The sequence below is a fragment of the Diprion similis genome, chromosome 12, assembly GCF_021155765.1.
Source record: "Diprion similis isolate iyDipSimi1 chromosome 12, iyDipSimi1.1, whole genome shotgun sequence".
In the NCBI taxonomy this organism is placed as follows: Eukaryota; Metazoa; Arthropoda; class Insecta; order Hymenoptera; family Diprionidae; genus Diprion; species Diprion similis.
In genome coordinates this window covers 3,037,402-3,053,282 of record NC_060116.1, presented here as the reverse complement: position 1 = coordinate 3,053,282, position 15,881 = coordinate 3,037,402, and the positions used below count along the sequence as shown (strand labels likewise).

General features: G+C 36.1%; 3 protein-coding genes across 7 annotated transcripts; 2 read left to right on the top strand and 1 right to left on the bottom strand.

Annotated features, from left to right (window-relative positions):
* The first annotated feature begins 287 nt into the window (after positions 1–287).
* On the top strand, positions 288–3,712 carry LOC124413392 (islet cell autoantigen 1). 3 transcript variants are annotated; one of them, XM_046893932.1, is made up of 6 exons: positions 288–428; positions 766–1,034; positions 1,100–1,442; positions 1,756–2,031; positions 2,105–2,753; positions 2,894–3,712. In XM_046893932.1, exons 1-6 carry the CDS (start codon positions 418–420, stop codon positions 3,008–3,010), a joined length of 1,665 nt encoding a protein of 554 aa, XP_046749888.1. In that variant the 5' UTR covers positions 288–417; the 3' UTR covers positions 3,011–3,712. The 3 variants fall into 3 exon arrangements, with proteins under 3 accessions (XP_046749888.1, XP_046749886.1, XP_046749889.1); XM_046893930.1 differs by having other exon boundaries at positions 2,891–3,712; XM_046893933.1 differs by lacking the exon at positions 288–428 and adding an exon at positions 619–637 and having other exon boundaries at positions 2,891–3,712.
* Positions 3,713–3,954: 242 nt separating this feature from the next.
* On the bottom strand, positions 3,955–10,338 carry LOC124413391 (armadillo repeat-containing protein 8-like). 2 transcript variants are annotated; one of them, XM_046893928.1, is made up of 9 exons: positions 10,078–10,338; positions 9,869–9,942; positions 9,050–9,494; positions 7,694–7,878; positions 7,015–7,324; positions 6,414–6,705; positions 4,947–5,473; positions 4,652–4,818; positions 3,955–4,252 (listed from the first exon to the last, which is right to left on the bottom strand). In XM_046893928.1, exons 1-9 carry the CDS (start codon positions 10,102–10,104, stop codon positions 4,216–4,218), a joined length of 2,064 nt encoding a protein of 687 aa, XP_046749884.1. In that variant the 5' UTR covers positions 10,105–10,338; the 3' UTR covers positions 3,955–4,215. The 2 variants fall into 2 exon arrangements, with proteins under 2 accessions (XP_046749884.1, XP_046749885.1); XM_046893929.1 differs by having other exon boundaries at positions 7,694–7,875.
* A 1,350-nt stretch (positions 10,339–11,688) lies between these two features.
* On the top strand, positions 11,689–13,352 carry LOC124413396 (39S ribosomal protein L52, mitochondrial). 2 transcript variants are annotated; one of them, XM_046893943.1, is made up of 4 exons: positions 11,689–11,854; positions 11,974–12,052; positions 12,146–12,278; positions 13,074–13,352. In XM_046893943.1, exons 1-4 carry the CDS (start codon positions 11,809–11,811, stop codon positions 13,236–13,238), a joined length of 423 nt encoding a protein of 140 aa, XP_046749899.1. In that variant the 5' UTR covers positions 11,689–11,808; the 3' UTR covers positions 13,239–13,352. The 2 variants fall into 2 exon arrangements, with proteins under 2 accessions (XP_046749899.1, XP_046749900.1); XM_046893944.1 differs by having other exon boundaries at positions 11,722–11,850.
* The last annotated feature ends 2,529 nt before the right edge of the window (positions 13,353–15,881 follow it).

Genomic DNA, 15,881 nt, shown 5'->3' with positions numbered 1-15,881 from the left:
TTAAGGACCTTAAGGCGATGTGACATACCGACGGAAGAGCCAGGTAGAGGGACAAAAAGGTAGCGGCATAGGTTTAACGACGGAGCTAGAGTGAGAGAGAGAGAGAGAGAGAGAGTGAGAACGATAGGGAAGTTGTTAGGAGGCCCCCTGATGGTAATTTTTGGCGATCTAGAGGTCCCTGAAGTTGGCAATTTTTTGCGATTTCAAAGGCCTCTGAAGCTGGCGATTTTTAGCGACTTCGGGGACCTCTAGTGGCGACTTGAGGTTGGGAATATCTGGCAACCCTGGCTTGCGACGCGTGTAAATGGCTGCCTGCTGCTTGTCGGTAGACTTGAAGCATGTGAAATGTCAAACTGTTAGATTTTAGCCAGCATATTATTTTCAAGATATATTTTACTTGTTCCGAAACAGTTCGCTATGAATGCATAGTAAGTCTCATTATTCGTACCTAATCTGTTCGACCGTATTGTTCACATATAATGATAGTGCCGTAATATTATATATTCAGTTTACCGTTTGCATAGGGCTGCCCGGAAACCATATACTAGTTTTTACTCTTATCACTTGACTTTTGATAAGAGACATAACAGCATGTATTAGAATGAGTACTTTACCAGCGGTTGTGTTGAGTCAAAATGTATCAATCAAACCATAAACGTACTGTTTCTCTCTTGAAATGTACATTTTTTTTTACTTAATGTTAGCATAATTTGAGAACATACTATTAACAGTATGCTCTCAAGGAATGTTTTTTTTGTATTCAAGCGATAGGGGGACATCTGGCATGTCAGGCAGTGCCTTCGATCGCTGGGTGCAAAAAGCTGACTTGCCAGATGATTCGGCAATAACTAAAATGCAACATCAATACTGGGTGACAAAACAAGCTTTATCGCAGAAGCTTGGTAAAAAAGAGGATGAGTGCATTGTTGCTTCGGATGCAGAACTTGATTCTAAGCTGGAACTATTTCGTAGTATCCAAGAATCCTGTTTACATCTGCAAAGAATAATTGACAAATACCAAGAACGTTTATGCAGTAAGTGCTTTACATCCTGATATCCTCGTACTATTTGCTCAATGAATAATCAAACTTTCTTATAGACCTAGCGCAAGAAGAAAATGCTATGGGCCGATTTCTAAAGGAAGCTGGTAAACAGGATAAAACTAGAGCTGGCAAGATGATGTCAGCAGTTGGAAAATCTCTATCGTACTCAGGGCAACAAAGACTTGCTCTAAGAGCACCTTTAGTCAGATTGTATCAGGAAGTTGAGACTTTTCGGCAAAGAGCAATTGAGGACACTTTGCAAAATGTTCAATCTATGGAAAAAGCCAGAACTGAATATCGAGCTGCCCTTTCTTGGATGAAGAATGTTTCTCAAGAATTGGACCCAGATACTTTTAAGCAACTAGAACGTTTCAGAAAAGTGCAAACTAGAGTTCGAAGGTAGGCATGGGTAGTTTCCATGTAGAAACACTAAAATTAACTTGAATGTTTCAATTATAATCAAATCTATTGGTCATTTGTAGTCCTACCATCAAAAATTTGAAAACCCCAATTTTCTCATACATTAGTTCACATAAATCCTTCTATTTCTGTAAAATAGCATCGTAGAATATAACAAACATGTTTCCCATTCTCTTTGAAATGTGATTGAATTCTCACAAGGCATGGAATTTATCTACGATTTGTAAAAAATTACTTATTCAGAGAACGGTTTTCATGTTTTATTGCAATGACTTTATCTTGTTATCAACAGAGGTAAATCAGCGTTTGATCACTTGGCTCTGGACTGCCTGCAGAAAGTGGATTTATTGGCAGCAGCGAGATGCAATATGTTTAGTCACGCACTTGTTCTGTACCAAAGTACTCTTTTGAATTTTACCAAAAAATCTGCTCAAGCATATGCAACAATAGCAAACAGCTTCAAAGGGTATCAACAGTACGACTTTATGGTTGTAAAAGAACTCGCGGAGACTTCTATCAAACTGGCACAGAAAACAGGTGGCAACGAGGATCTGGACGACAAAGATAAGTGAGTGAACTAGTAATTTAGGTAATCCAAAACACTTTTACCAAAAAATGTTGATTTTATATTGATATTATAGATTGTTGTTCTTCGAGTCGGATTATCATGATAATGTGGAGGAGGCTCAAGAAGTGAAAGCAACTGACGAGAAGAAAGCAGAAGCAGTTAACATTGAAAAAGATAATGATGAAAAATTACTGGATATTGGAGATGATTCGCATATTTCAGATAATACGGAACTGAGTCTTTCAAAAATGCATTTGAATACTGACGATGTGAACAGAGATAAAGGTCTTCAGAGCTTTTTAAACAACACCCAAGACAAGGAGCTTGCTGATTTCTTTAATAACATAGATCCACAGACCAAGAAATCGGACGAAGACAAATCTGCGAAAAAGATAGATCAAGTCAAATTGGACGAAAGTCTGACACAGCTGGATTTGGCAATGGATTCATTCACTGGCACTGGTGTTGGTTTTGATTTTACCAACTCTCCACTCTTCAATCCTCAACAACAACAACCGCAACCACCTCTTGACTTGTTAACCTCAGAAAGTGTAGCCTTATTTGAAGAAATTTTGCATGCCACACCTAGTACGAGTGCCAATGATTGGGAAATGATGTCTGGTGATACCTTCTTACCACCTGGTATATTGAAGCAGAGTTTAGGAGCTGCCACACTTGGTACAAATCAAAAAGATCCTGTTAGCGCAAGCAATGACAATAAGGCAAGCATATGAAAGAAATAAATTTTAATCTTAATGAAATAATACTTGCCTCTTAAACTTACAATACACAGCACTGAATTTTCGAGATTTATTACCACTATTCACTAGGTAATAATTGCTGAACATTTTCCTTTCAGCAGAACAAAAGTAAATCAAGTAAACCAGGAAACTCTTGGCTGGACTTATTTGCTGAGTTAGATCCACTCGCCAACAATCCAATGGATAGTCTGATCAGCGATAGAAATGCCCCTGCTTAGTCCGACATTTTTATATAATATTTGAACTAGTAATTCGTCATTATTTATATGACTTGGCCATTTTCAATTTTATACGGCATTCGTGACAGGTCTGCCGTTATTGAATAGATTATATGGCTATTATTCCTAGTCATTTAACATCCCTTAAATTTACATTATACTTTTAGTTTTAGAAAATCTAACTTTTAATTATTATTGAGAGTGCAAAATATTAAAAGAAATATCTACAACGTAAGTAAAAATAACCGAATTATAAGTTACCTGTACGTCTATTTGTACTTAATTCAAGTATTTATCGTTACTACTGAACATTCCAAAATGGAGATGAACATACCAGTTTATAAAAAAAATTTATGAAATACCTATGTTCACGAATCTCATATAATGTGTAAACACAGAGGAATTTATACCAAAGAGTTTCTACCAAAAATAATCGTATTATACATACATAGATGTATTAGACTACATTCAAAATCCATGGATTTGATCGTAATTTTTAATAATAATAATATATTATTACATTTTTACAGGAATTTATTATTTAAAAATGGCTCCGATGAATACGAGACCACTTTTTGTAATATGGTTTTAAATTAATTTAATTTAATTACAAATTTTTCGATATTTTCTGTAATGTACCGATCACCTGTCAAATCCATTATGAAAAGGGTACGTTCACCACAATAAAAGTATTACAAATGACGTTATGCTATTTCATGATGCATCAGCTACCTATAACGATCCTTAACAATTTGACGTAAAGTAGTAACTGATATTACAGATTTGTCATTCCATAAAATGTATTGCCATGATCAGCTTGTAATATCGCGTGATATCAATTAGATTCGTTGAATATTTTTATCGTAAAAATTCCGGGATCGAAAAATTGTATAAAGATAAACAAATCACCAGTAACTTTAATCAATTGATTAAAAACGTTGTACCAATTGCATGGAAAAGAAATACGAAGGGAGACGTTACTCACAGGCATAGCTTAAAGCGAGATTTCTTCAAAATCTTGAGCACCTAATCTACAAACAGGGAGCGCATAAAAGTACATAAACGATCACAGTATGGGTTGGGTTTGGATTTGAGCTTACAGTGACTGATTGTTATTTGTGAATTTTAAGGTTGCTGGAGGAGGTTTAAGGAGTAAAAACCATTTTAGTTGGTAGTGTAACTGGGTCAGTCGGTCGATTTTGTACTCAAGCATCGGTAAATTGAGACATGGCAGCCTTTACTCTGAAACGAATAATAAACACAATTTTCAGTAAAAAGGTAACTTAGTTCATTCTGATATTTAGAGAAATTGAGGAACTGTTTTGCTTATTGTAAGAGTTGAATAATTTCAAAGTAAAAAATCTTAAACATTTGTTATCGTGTTTACTAGTCTGCATGATATAAAGTCATAGAGCAAAAACAATTCGTACTTAAATTTTCTAAAACGTCAAACCCGTTGCAAATTTTAGCCTTTGTTAACAAAGTAAATTACCTAATTTAATGGAGGATTGCAACTCATTATCTTCAATAATTTTTTCTTACATTATCTGCGATTAGTTATAACTAATTTCTAGTCATTGGAAAGATAAATATCATAAAGGCCGAAAATTCTTGGGATTATATTTATATACATATACATACTTTTCGAATAGCTGTGAATCCTTAGTGTGTCGTAATTGTTGTAAAATACGGTAAAGGCCTAGTTCGCGTAATCGTGCCTGACGTTGCGTAGCCCCATCCTCCTCTCTCCAAACCAAATTACATACACAGAAGATAGCTGCCACTTGTAGCTTCACATTACTGTGCATCTGAAAATATTAAGATCTTTAGTACCGATATATTTCCATTTCTTTCATATCAATAGTTAGAAATATGATGTGATATGAATCGATTTTTTTCGTAAAAAAGAAAAAGAGTAAATAATGTATGGGCAAACCATGTAATCCATAAGTTTTTTCAAGACATCTTCGTTTGCCATGATATGATCACGTGCGCGATCTCCATCGGCGACATTGGCTAGAATACACAGAGCTTGCTCTTTGACATCAGCTGGGTGTTCAGGATCTTCCAATACCAGAATGACAGCCTGCATCACGTGGGCAGCATGCTCTGCCATAATACGATCAATGTGTGCCTTCGTTGACAGAAGATTTCGTAATAGGCCAAGTGTTTTCATTAGAACAGCCAATTCCGGATCAGCAAGTAGACGAAATATTTGGTCGGTACCGAGACAAGAGAGGATTTGCGATTTGACACGCTGTTCAGCCTGGAAAGCCACATTCATCAGCGCCCAAATACCGTTTAGGCGTAGCGCAGGGTCTGGTCGCCTGGTCAATGAACATAACAACTCCACTCCACCTGATTCGAGAATAGGCTCCTTACTTGGGCTAAATTCCAATAGCAGGTTGCACAGGGTGCTAGAGGCCACAGTTAGCAAGTCCTCTTCGCCTTCTAATCCCCTACCTAATGGTGTAATATAGGTAATACAACCAAGAGCGACGGGAACCAAAACAATACTGATTGGAATAAAGTGCAGTACATCGGTTCCCTGTTGAGATGATGGCGCGACTCAAGCCCTGCATCTCCAACTTCTAAACAACTCTTTCACAAATCTTCAAGAAACATAGGTGTATTGGATTTTTTTCAATACGCAGGGCTGGCAGCAGAAAACTTCTCTCAAAATAGTGAAAGCAAAAGGTACAAACTTGCGAAACTGAGTCAAGATTTATAGCACGATAATAGAGATGGAAAAAAATTGGTAATTAGGTAACATTTTTGGTGTGCTTCTGATTACCATTCTTACTTCTAATTAATTTATTTACACGTTATTTTGTGAAAAGCTGTCGTGAATGCAGTCTTCAAAATAAATAATATCTTCGTTTTTATCGTGGTTTTTTCAAATTTTTCAAAAATTTGTTCTCTTGGAGATTCTTAATATTTATTAAACTCATAGGCCGACAAGTATAGGATAAAATGAGGAAATTTACCAAGATATTTGTTAAATTTGGTTACTTGACACTGTTTGTGTAATTTTAAAACTCAATTATGATAAAATGACGCAGAAACTCGAAGACAAGTAGCACACTATGATTAATCCAACTGTAAATTTCAAATGCACTCTGCACCATGCAAAAATTGAAAACACAGTTGGCAAAATTGTCACTAAAAGAGAAATGTGACTCCTACCAGCCCTAATTAGATATTTTAATGGTGATAAAACTAAATCGAGTAATTATGTTGGGTTACAGAAAAATTCTTAAGACCAATTTAAGCGTGTTACCGACTGTGGAGTTTCAAGAGCCAACGCGAACCGGAATGTAGCTATACGATGTGTCGTATCGTTTGCGTAACATACTGGCACTCTTTCCATATATCATAGGCTTATTGCGCTTAGCATTCGTACCCTCTAGTCCTCTGTCTGCTCCATGTAATAGTTGCATAAGTGGTCGCCACACTGCGTGATCTTGAAACGTAGTGCGCAGTTGTTGCACGCTCCTTGATAACGAGTGCAAGCATCGAACTGCAGCTAGTCGTACTCGAGGTCCACCGGGATCTTGCAAGCCACCCACCACCTGTTCCATCAAATTTTCTGTTTCAATGATCCTCTTACGAATATCTTCGTCATTCGCACCCAAAGATGCAAATGCTCTGAATGCTGCTTGGCGCATATCCTGCGAAAGCGTTGCATCTAGCACCTGCAAGAAATAATGTTCAAAAGTTATTTAAGCTCATAACAAGAGCGTTGAATAGGTACGTCTAAGGATCACTGAAAACATATTTGTTCAGTGTCTAAAATGCACCACCTACGTTTTGAGAGTTGTTTTTCATGAAAGACATGCCTTAAATGTCGTGACAAGTGTTTTTACTTCCACTACACTGTAACTATAAAAAGTAAGTCTTCTTACGGGATGTGCAAGTGAGATTACTAGAAAGTTTTTATTATAATAATTTTCCTTCACATACACTAAGCTTTCAAAACTAGCATAATTTTTCAAGGCAATTACCGATGGATGTGGCTTTAGCAGCTCTGCAAGGTTGGATATAAGGTGATTGCTAATAGATGCTAGTCGCTGTAGGTCCGTGTCAACTTCGGTCAGGTACGCAAGTGTTTCTGCTGCAGCCACTCTTTCTCTAGGAGGTCTTTCTCGATGACAAAGTCTTACTAAGCAAGGTAGTGCCCTATATACAACTCGTGGATCTGTCGAAGTCAAAGCGCCAGCTCGATGCATATATGCAACACACCGAGCTGCCTCGAGTTGGACTAGAGCACTTCTCTCACGACCCATCAGCTGGCCCAATGCAACTGGCACGGCTCTGTTCAGAATATAAGATAAATATAATGAAGAACACAGCGTGTATTTGCAGGCATATAAGAATGCCAGCTATAGAAAAATCTAATATATTTAACTAAGAATACATTATTGCTGATTTTAGAATTTCAGAACACGGTTTTTAGAGCAAAAAGTACCTCAAATTTTTTATACGACTTAATCATATTACTACTAAAATTCAATACTATTTATTTTTTTGTTGTTAAGAAAGTGGAAAAAATAAAATACAATATAAAAACAATTCAAATATTTATAAGTTACAGAGAAATCTATAATAAAATTAAGACGGTATTGTGACTGACTAAATTTGTCTGCAAAATACTCAATCTGATTAATTCAGGGTAGAACTGACCTGCCTTGAGAGCTGTTGGTTGTAGCTGCAGCAACGAGCGCAGATACCGTGTGATTCTGATAGCACATATTTGCAAGGCAGGCGAGGGCTGGTAGTTGAACATCAGAAAGGGGAGAGTCCAGCTGCGTTGCAAGCGCACCAACAGCTCCACCTCGGGATAGTGCATTCTGCTCTTCAGCTGTCTGCTGTCGCATTATACACAAATGAATCAAACATATCAATGAGTTCAGAAACATTGATCATTTGATACAGACGACTTATTCGAAACAAGTAAATGGAGTTGTTATTGAAAATGTTCACTTCAAAAAATTTTTGGGATTAATGTTGTTTGCTTCAAAAATCTGTTTTAGATAATCGTAAGATAAGGAAAATGTACGCTGATTTAGATAAGTTATTGACTGTTATAACATTGTAACTTACAAATTTTGAAACATGATTGTTACTCGAATCCAATCATATAATGTTCATATAATATAAGGTGCACGCAAATTATACTATACACATTTTGTGCTTTGCAATGTTATTCAAGCCAATGATTCAGATGTTGCTGTTCCATTTAAGTAAATAAATATAATTAAGTATCAATGATCCAGAGTTGAGATAAACTATATCCAAAGAATGCAGGTGGCACAGAAATGTTTAGCATGATTGCAACAATATTATTGTGACTATATTCATGGTTTATCCAAACTCTGAATTTAATAAAGAGAATATAGAAACCCTGGCAATATTGGTAAAGATTTAGTGACATAGTTGATCAATCAACACATGGTTTTATACGTTTAAGATTTGTTTGAAGAAGATCTACTAAATCAGGATACAAAAACTCAGAGATACCAATTAAAAATACCATGTTTGGGTCGATAAGAAGTAAACAAAAAAAATACCCACATATTATAGACAAAGCTTTAAGAAATGCTGCAATATTATACTAATATAGAAAGTTAAAAAAAATTGGAAATTTTACAGAAGAAAGAGATTAAAATTCATTATATGGACTTGAAACCAATCACATAGCCAAAGTTTTGATTAATATGAGGTTGAAGGTTATTAACGTTACCGTAACGAAAGGTGGGAAGAGAACATCTCAATTTTGGAACTTCCGAATATTTTGAAAGGCGTTGAATTGCAATGTAACACTGTATTATGATTTACTGAATTTATCCAATCCTAATGTTACAAAGTCCATTTTTGTCAAAAATGTACTATAACAATAACGTTAGAAACTTCAACCTCCTCTATTAATAAAGATTGTTGATCAGAGAAATGTATGATGTATCATTGTAACAAATAACAACGTGTGGCATAAGAAATAAAGACCCTATTAAAAACGTGAATGAGAATAATCCTTAGTACCTTGCATGCTGCTGTTAAAATGGTAGCAACGCAGACTTGATTGGTAACAGATTTAGAAGCTAGTGCCAATAAGCGTGGAACCAATCCAGAATCCTGATATATAGCATGAACAGGGGCTGCCGTGTGGTGAAAAACAGTCCTCAAACATCTGAGACATGCTTCGACCAATGGCGTTTGATTATCATCGTCAGGTTCGTTACAGCGATTGGTGCTAGCCAGCAGCACTTGCAGCAACAGTGGAACTACATTAAGTTCTATGAGCGCTCTGACATGCTGATCAGTTCCTTTTGCTAGTGAGCCCAAAGTAACAGCAGATTCAAGCCGGACTCGATCTCCTACTCTACCAGACGAGTCACTTAGCAACTGCAGCAGTCTAGGCACGACACCTTGCGCTATGACTGAACCCTTTTGCCGGTTACTTCCAATGACTGAATTCTTTAGGCAGCTGTTGAAAATTAAATACAAATGAAGAGAAATTGATGTAAATGACCTGTTTTGAAGATAAGACATAAAAGAATTTTGTTTATTTCACAAGGTTGATATGCTCACGTACAACTTAAAATGCCGCTGTTGGTCATTTCAATAAATAATTAGAGTACGTACAGTCTCGGAAAACGAAAACACTTTTTAAAGCAGTTCACATAGAAGAAATGTTCTCAACAATGAAGAGAACATTGCTCATTGGTACTTGAAGTAAGGTAACATATGAGAAGTTGTGACAGGTAAGCCTCTAATGGGTGGGAAATGAGACTAGATATTTGATGTCGATGAGACGTTTTGAGGTTAGACTAGTTGAAAAAGTCGTCTATAGATACTCACATAATAGCCTCCAGGCATTTTTGGCCACTGGGAGAATATAGCTCATCGATGTAGCTTCTAGAACTTTCAACGTCCTAGAAATGCGATGGCATATCATTGAATAATCGAGGTAAAACCGATCATCGACTTTCAGGATACAAGTAGTGAAAACGTCAAGCTGCAGGCCGGTTGTTGCATATCAGGCAATAGTGTTGTATTGATATACTCACCATATACGGCTGCATCAACGAGACCATGGCTCCATAAAATAGTAAATACACTATTACTCTTTAGATTATGATATTTTCAGATCGCCATTTGACGCATGGAGTATTTAAACAATTTATTATTATTTTTACGTAGACGTAAACGCGCTTCTGCTAGACAAGGTTACGAAACTTCTAGCCATGTCTGGCATCGATGCGTGACGGTAATATGTGAACTAATCCGCATACGAACTAGGTTTGCCTTAAAGCCTGGAGCACAAGAAACGCCGTGTGCCGACCAACCGCGTGTATTTCCTTCTCTCTCACTTTTGGCGTTATCTCGGGCTGGTAGTATAGAGAGTGTGCAGGCCATGCTCTATCTCATGCATCTCATGCCCAGATACGACGTGCTGTAATAAGCATAGAGGTATAGGGTGCGTTCCGAAATTATCTGGCAGCGCCAAAAACTCCCTAGGACAGGGGCAGAGCTATCTATGAACTCGGCAGCGCAAAAGAGATAAAAGATTGTTGACTGCACCGGGAGCCAATATCGGAACGCACCCATAAGTAGGGGAATAGTGTGGAAAAACGCACTGCGATTACAAATATCTGAGCTGTAAGCCCTTATCCTTTTTGGTGGTTCACGACCCACGGAACGATCACCAAATGAGCTCCACAAATGAGTTGTTTCCTTTTTTAATCGTTTGTAGGGGGTTTGTAGGTGTTTGTAAGTAATTTCCTGTCGTTTGTTAGTCAATAGTTCAATTGTTATTAATAAAACAAATTTGGCTAGGGAATTCACGTGACGTCAGCTGATCCTTGTATAATTTACAATTTGCAATAGAATTCAGTTCTGTTTGTACAGAATCGTTTGTAGGTCGTTTGTGGATGATTTTAAGTGATTTGGCGTTGTTTGTAAGTCAATAGTTCATTTGTTATTGATGAAACAAATTCGTCTAGCGAGTTCGAGTGACGTCAGCTCCTGCCAACACCTGCGATTCGCGATCGAATTGAGTTGTGCTTGCGCGGAATCATTTGTAGGTGGATCATACGTGTTTATAAACACTTCGCCAACCTTTAATAATCCCCCAATAATCTGTAAAAGTTGGAACAAAAAATTCCACCCCCCCTCCTGCCTCCGCGGCAAAAAAAAAATAAAAATAAAACTACTCTAGCCATAGGCACTAGTTCCGAGAGTTTATCCAATCTCAGCGCATCCAACCTACTACAGCTGCTCATTATCTGAAAATTGCATTAAAATTCCATTTCGGGTGAAGCAATTGTTTGTTTTTCGTTTATATTTTCAGTTAATGAGCAGCTGTGGTAAGGTAAAATTGGACAAACTCTCGAAACTAATGCCTAGCTACAATCGTTTTACTAATTTTTTTTTTGCGAGTGGGCGAAGGAAGAGATTTTTTTCTCAGTTTTACAGATAATTGGGAGATTATCAAAGATTGGAGAAGTATTTCTAAACACCCACGATCCACCTACAAGTGATTCCGCGCAAGCAGAACTCAATTCGATTGCAAATTGCAACTGTGTTGTTAGGGGATAACGTCACGTGAACTCCCTAGATGAATTTGTTTTACCATTACGAAATATAACTAAGGGTTGGCGATCTTCATATATCTTCAGTCAACGGTAGGTGTGAAAAATTTAACATGGCCAATGTACGGGTATGAATTCGGGGGTCTTCTAATATCTAAAAGATAAAAATACATGTTCTGAAAGAAAATAATCTTATTCCAAATTAAAATGGCGCTTATGATTAAAACTGCTTCCAGAGCCAGTCAACATATAGGTGAGGGATAAGATTCTTGCGAGTTACTTTAAAATATTTTCAGGTTAGGTTAGGTTAAGATGCAAACTCGACAATTAATCAACCGACGGACTATCAACGAATATTTCCAAATGTTTCAGATCACATGTGTACCATACTAGGTGTAAGAAGATTGTCAACATCTTTAACGTTGCAACTTGACCAAAGATGGAGATCCAAGTATGAAATTGTAGTCAATCTTGTCATTGACCTATAAATAATTATAGTAAATCACTTTCACATATTTATTATCTATTATCTATTTTCTTGCAGAAGAGGTCTCACTGAGAATCCCAATACTTTCGGTCCACTCACAAATTTACCGGATTATTCCTTTAAGGATGGTCGACCAACGCCTTTAGGTGTCAGACATAGAGAACGCCTTGAGAAACAACGGGAATATGCGGTAAATATATATGATGTTTATGGGCTGGTAAATAACTATTTTTCTCATTGTTGATCACTTCTTAAAAATGCAGTTGCCATTTACATACTGTGCAATTCATATTTTCATTTTCCAATGAATTCAACATGACCGTTTTTGGTGGTTTAATTCTAAGTTTCTATACCATTTTGATATAAATATTGGCCTTCAAATGTTACATGCATCAAATTGGTGTAATAAGCTAACATCTTCGTAAATTTTTTCATCGGTTTTTCTTGCTTTGTACCTTGTGAGTTTAATTTATATGACGCATTTCAAAGTGAAGATTTTTCTGAAAAATTGCTACCTGTCGAATATCGTATAATATATAACAACGAAACTTTAGAAAAACATGTATCCAGTTTCTTCACCACAATAGTAAAAACATAAAACAAACTTGGCTATTCTAATAAAATGTAAATAAAATGATCATGAAATCCATACCTTGCTGGATTACATCTTTTAATCTTAGTTATGTCATTTGAAAATTGATTAATACTTGACACATCACTCACATGCATAATTGTCTAATGCAATAATGAGTAAATGAAGTAATTACATATAAATAGTACTTAAAGCACCACTTTTAAAAGTAGTAATTTCAGCTTTCCATTGTATACATATTAAAAATTTGGAGCATCACCAGTTTTTCTCATTTTTAAAACTAATTGTAAGGTACCTGTTATCAGTCTCAGTCTTCTGTAAACTGTAATTTAGATTTTGGGAAAAATGACGCACTTGGTATTAAAACCTGGATCTTTTCGATTCCATTTTCAGGAAAGAATTATCAAACTGACACAAGAGATTGATTATGCCGTGGAAAGACACGATCGATTAAAAAAAGAAGAAGCGGCCAAAAATCAAGCAATTTTAGATAGGAAACTGAAACCCAAAGGTAAACTAATGGCAGCAAAACAACCTACGATAGACCAAGGCAATTAATTTTTGTTAGAGGATTGTCAGTCTCCAGTTCATGTATGATTACTGTATTATTTGTATTGTTATTATTCAGGATTGTTTCTTAACATGAATAAAATATATTATTCTACCAAATGATATTGAGTTCAAAGACGGAAGTGATAGTTCAATCCCTTATTTCATGAGATTAAACTTAGTAACGTTAACATACAGAAACTTGAGGAAGAAAAATTAGTGTGACACTTTGGCCACATGCACTTTAGATTTATGGTAATGTTGAGCGCCAATTGTTTTCTATAATAAAAATTAAAGAACGAAGCAGAAATCTATAGTAGTGGAGAAACAAGATCCTTCTCAGGATGTTTGGAATAAACCATGGGTTGTCTAGAGACCTTAGGCTGAGTAAATGAAACATGGAAAAAGTTTCGGCGAGACAAGGCATACGATTATATGTGAGGAAAAATTAATATTTGTTTATGCAGGAAGTTAACAGGCTAGAAAGCTATACATGTATTGGTGGAAGTAATGGTATTGGGTGTTTAGGAGTTAGCAAAATTTTAAGCGTATCTGGGAAAGAAGTTTGTAGCATGACTCTATTTCTGCTATCGAATAGTTATACACAAGAATAATAGATAAACCTCCAAATGTCAGATAGTTAAACAAGACTACAGAGTAAGAACGTCACAATGCCAAATAGTGACGTACCTAATAATGAAACTTGACCGCCAGTAACTTGAGCATTTTTGGGTGTTTGAATAAAAGATAAAAAATTACAATAAAAGTTACATATCATCTATCATTTTCAATCATAAGTTGAACAAACATTTTTTTGTTGATGCCCCATATTCACGCTGATATGTTGGCTGGCGATCAGCTTGTAATGCTGTAGTATCTAGTGGCTGGACTTTTGAATTTTGCGTTTGATAATCCTGCGGTAAGTATTATTTGGTCAAACTTTTATGAATATCTGCAAGAGTTATAGGAAAAGTCGAAGTACAGAGTTGAACAGCGAAACTTTTGGACAATATGATATTTCATGTGTATTGCAATAATATTACACAAATTTTATACACTTATCTGAACTTCTATATCGAAACTGTGTTATGTCAGACGGCGTCAAATTAAATTAAATATTCAAACGCAAACAAATTAAATATTTTTTGGACATATGAGTAACAGAAAGTTCCGTTGCATATGGCTATAGTTGAGGCCACTAGAGCTTGCTCATGCATTGTGAAATTTGGCAGATGAATGAATTCAAGTAGCGATGAATAGGTGAACACGATCTGCAGATCCACACTTGAGACTTCTATATGCTATGAATTGGTAACCTTGTGACGGGGAGCGCGAACATACTGTTGCCAAGTTATTTTTACACGTTTCAAACTGCTGACATTTTGATGAAGGCCTTGAGATAAGACGTGAACTTTGTGTGTCACGTATCCATGCATGTGCACAATCTTCCAGCGGGACCAACCTTATATGTTCGAAGCTAGGAAACTATTGATCACTGATCGAGCTTCTAAGACTCAAACAGAAAACGATTCTTAAGTATTGAAATATGGTACTTTACTTGGTCCCTGCGCTTATAACTACCATCAGCAAATAATTAATCAATTAAAGAGAGCTTCAAGAAACGTGACTCATCGTTTAGATTACTGACCGTTTAGTAACGTGTAGAGAATGAAGCTTTTTGTAATTTCCAAATGAAAAGGAGACTGAATCTTATCATATTCATAAATTTTCAAACTTAGATCATTCTGATCGCATTAATAGAGGTCAGTGACACAAAAAAAAGTCTACAGCGATAACATAAGCATTATTCAAGCGTGTGGATTTTACTAAAAATGGCAAATTAGTACATAGTGTATATATCTATATGGGGCATTCCACGTCAAATTAGCAGCTCATGTACACCTGATCCTCTTCGATTTCAATAATTTTTTAGTATCATGTTCATATCGACCCAAGAAGGTCTGAGAATTTTTTTCAGATTTTTTTAGCCGCCGGTGAAATTTGAAAAAACTCGAAAAACCAATTCCGAAAGAACCATTTTTAAAACACTGAAAAAATTCACACAGATTCTATAATTTGAAATATGATTTTGAAGCACCACAGGATGATGAGATCTCAATATTTACAATTTTTTCGTAAGTTTTTAGGTTTTCGATGACGGAATTGCAATTTTTTTCACGGAATCATAAAAATAATGTGATTCTGCGATCTATTTAGATCAAGGCATATCAAAAATGAAATGGCAAAAATAATTTCGTCACGGGAAAACTAAAAGCTTGTAAAAAAAAATTCCATTATCTCGTGTTGCTCAAAATCACACGTTGAATCGTAGAATTAATCTAAAGTTTCGTAATTGTTCATGCGATTTTGCATAAATTTCACTAATGGCTGAAAAAAATCTAAAAAAATTCCCGAGACCCTTTGGGGTTGGTAAGAACATCATACTAAAAATGATCAGAATCGAAGAGGGTGAGGTACATAGGCTGTTAATTTGACGTGGAATACCCCATATATAAACATTGCGTGACGTGCGAAAATAACACCAGATTGCTTTCGCCTATACAGAGGTATGTAATTTGCTGGCATATCCTTATCCTGGCATCGTTTCGCTTCAACCTTCACCTAGTATAGAACAGTGCATTTCTTCAACCC

Coding starts and splice junctions, on each gene's coding strand:
- LOC124413392 (XM_046893930.1), top strand. Junction 1,443..1,755: donor GTGCAAACTAGAGTTCGAAG/GTAGGCATGGGT, acceptor TGTTATCAACAG/AGGTAAATCAGCGTTTGATC. Junction 2,754..2,890: donor GCGCAAGCAATGACAATAAG/GCAAGCATATGA, acceptor TTTTCCTTTCAG/CAGAACAAAAGTAAATCAAG.
- LOC124413391 (XM_046893928.1), bottom strand. CDS start 10,104: ATGGTCTCGTTGATGCAGCCGTATATG. Junction 9,495..9,868: donor AAATGCCTGGAGGCTATTAT/GTGAGTATCTAT, acceptor AATTTTCAACAG/CTGCCTAAAGAATTCAGTCA. Junction 4,819..4,946: donor AAAAACTTATGGATTACATG/GTTTGCCCATAC, acceptor TAATATTTTCAG/ATGCACAGTAATGTGAAGCT.
- LOC124413396 (XM_046893943.1), top strand. CDS start 11,809: ATGGCGCTTATGATTAAAACTGCTTCCAGAGCCAGTCAACATATAG. Junction 11,855..11,973: donor CAGAGCCAGTCAACATATAG/GTGAGGGATAAG, acceptor CAAATGTTTCAG/ATCACATGTGTACCATACTA. Junction 12,053..12,145: donor GACCAAAGATGGAGATCCAA/GTATGAAATTGT, acceptor ATTTTCTTGCAG/AAGAGGTCTCACTGAGAATC.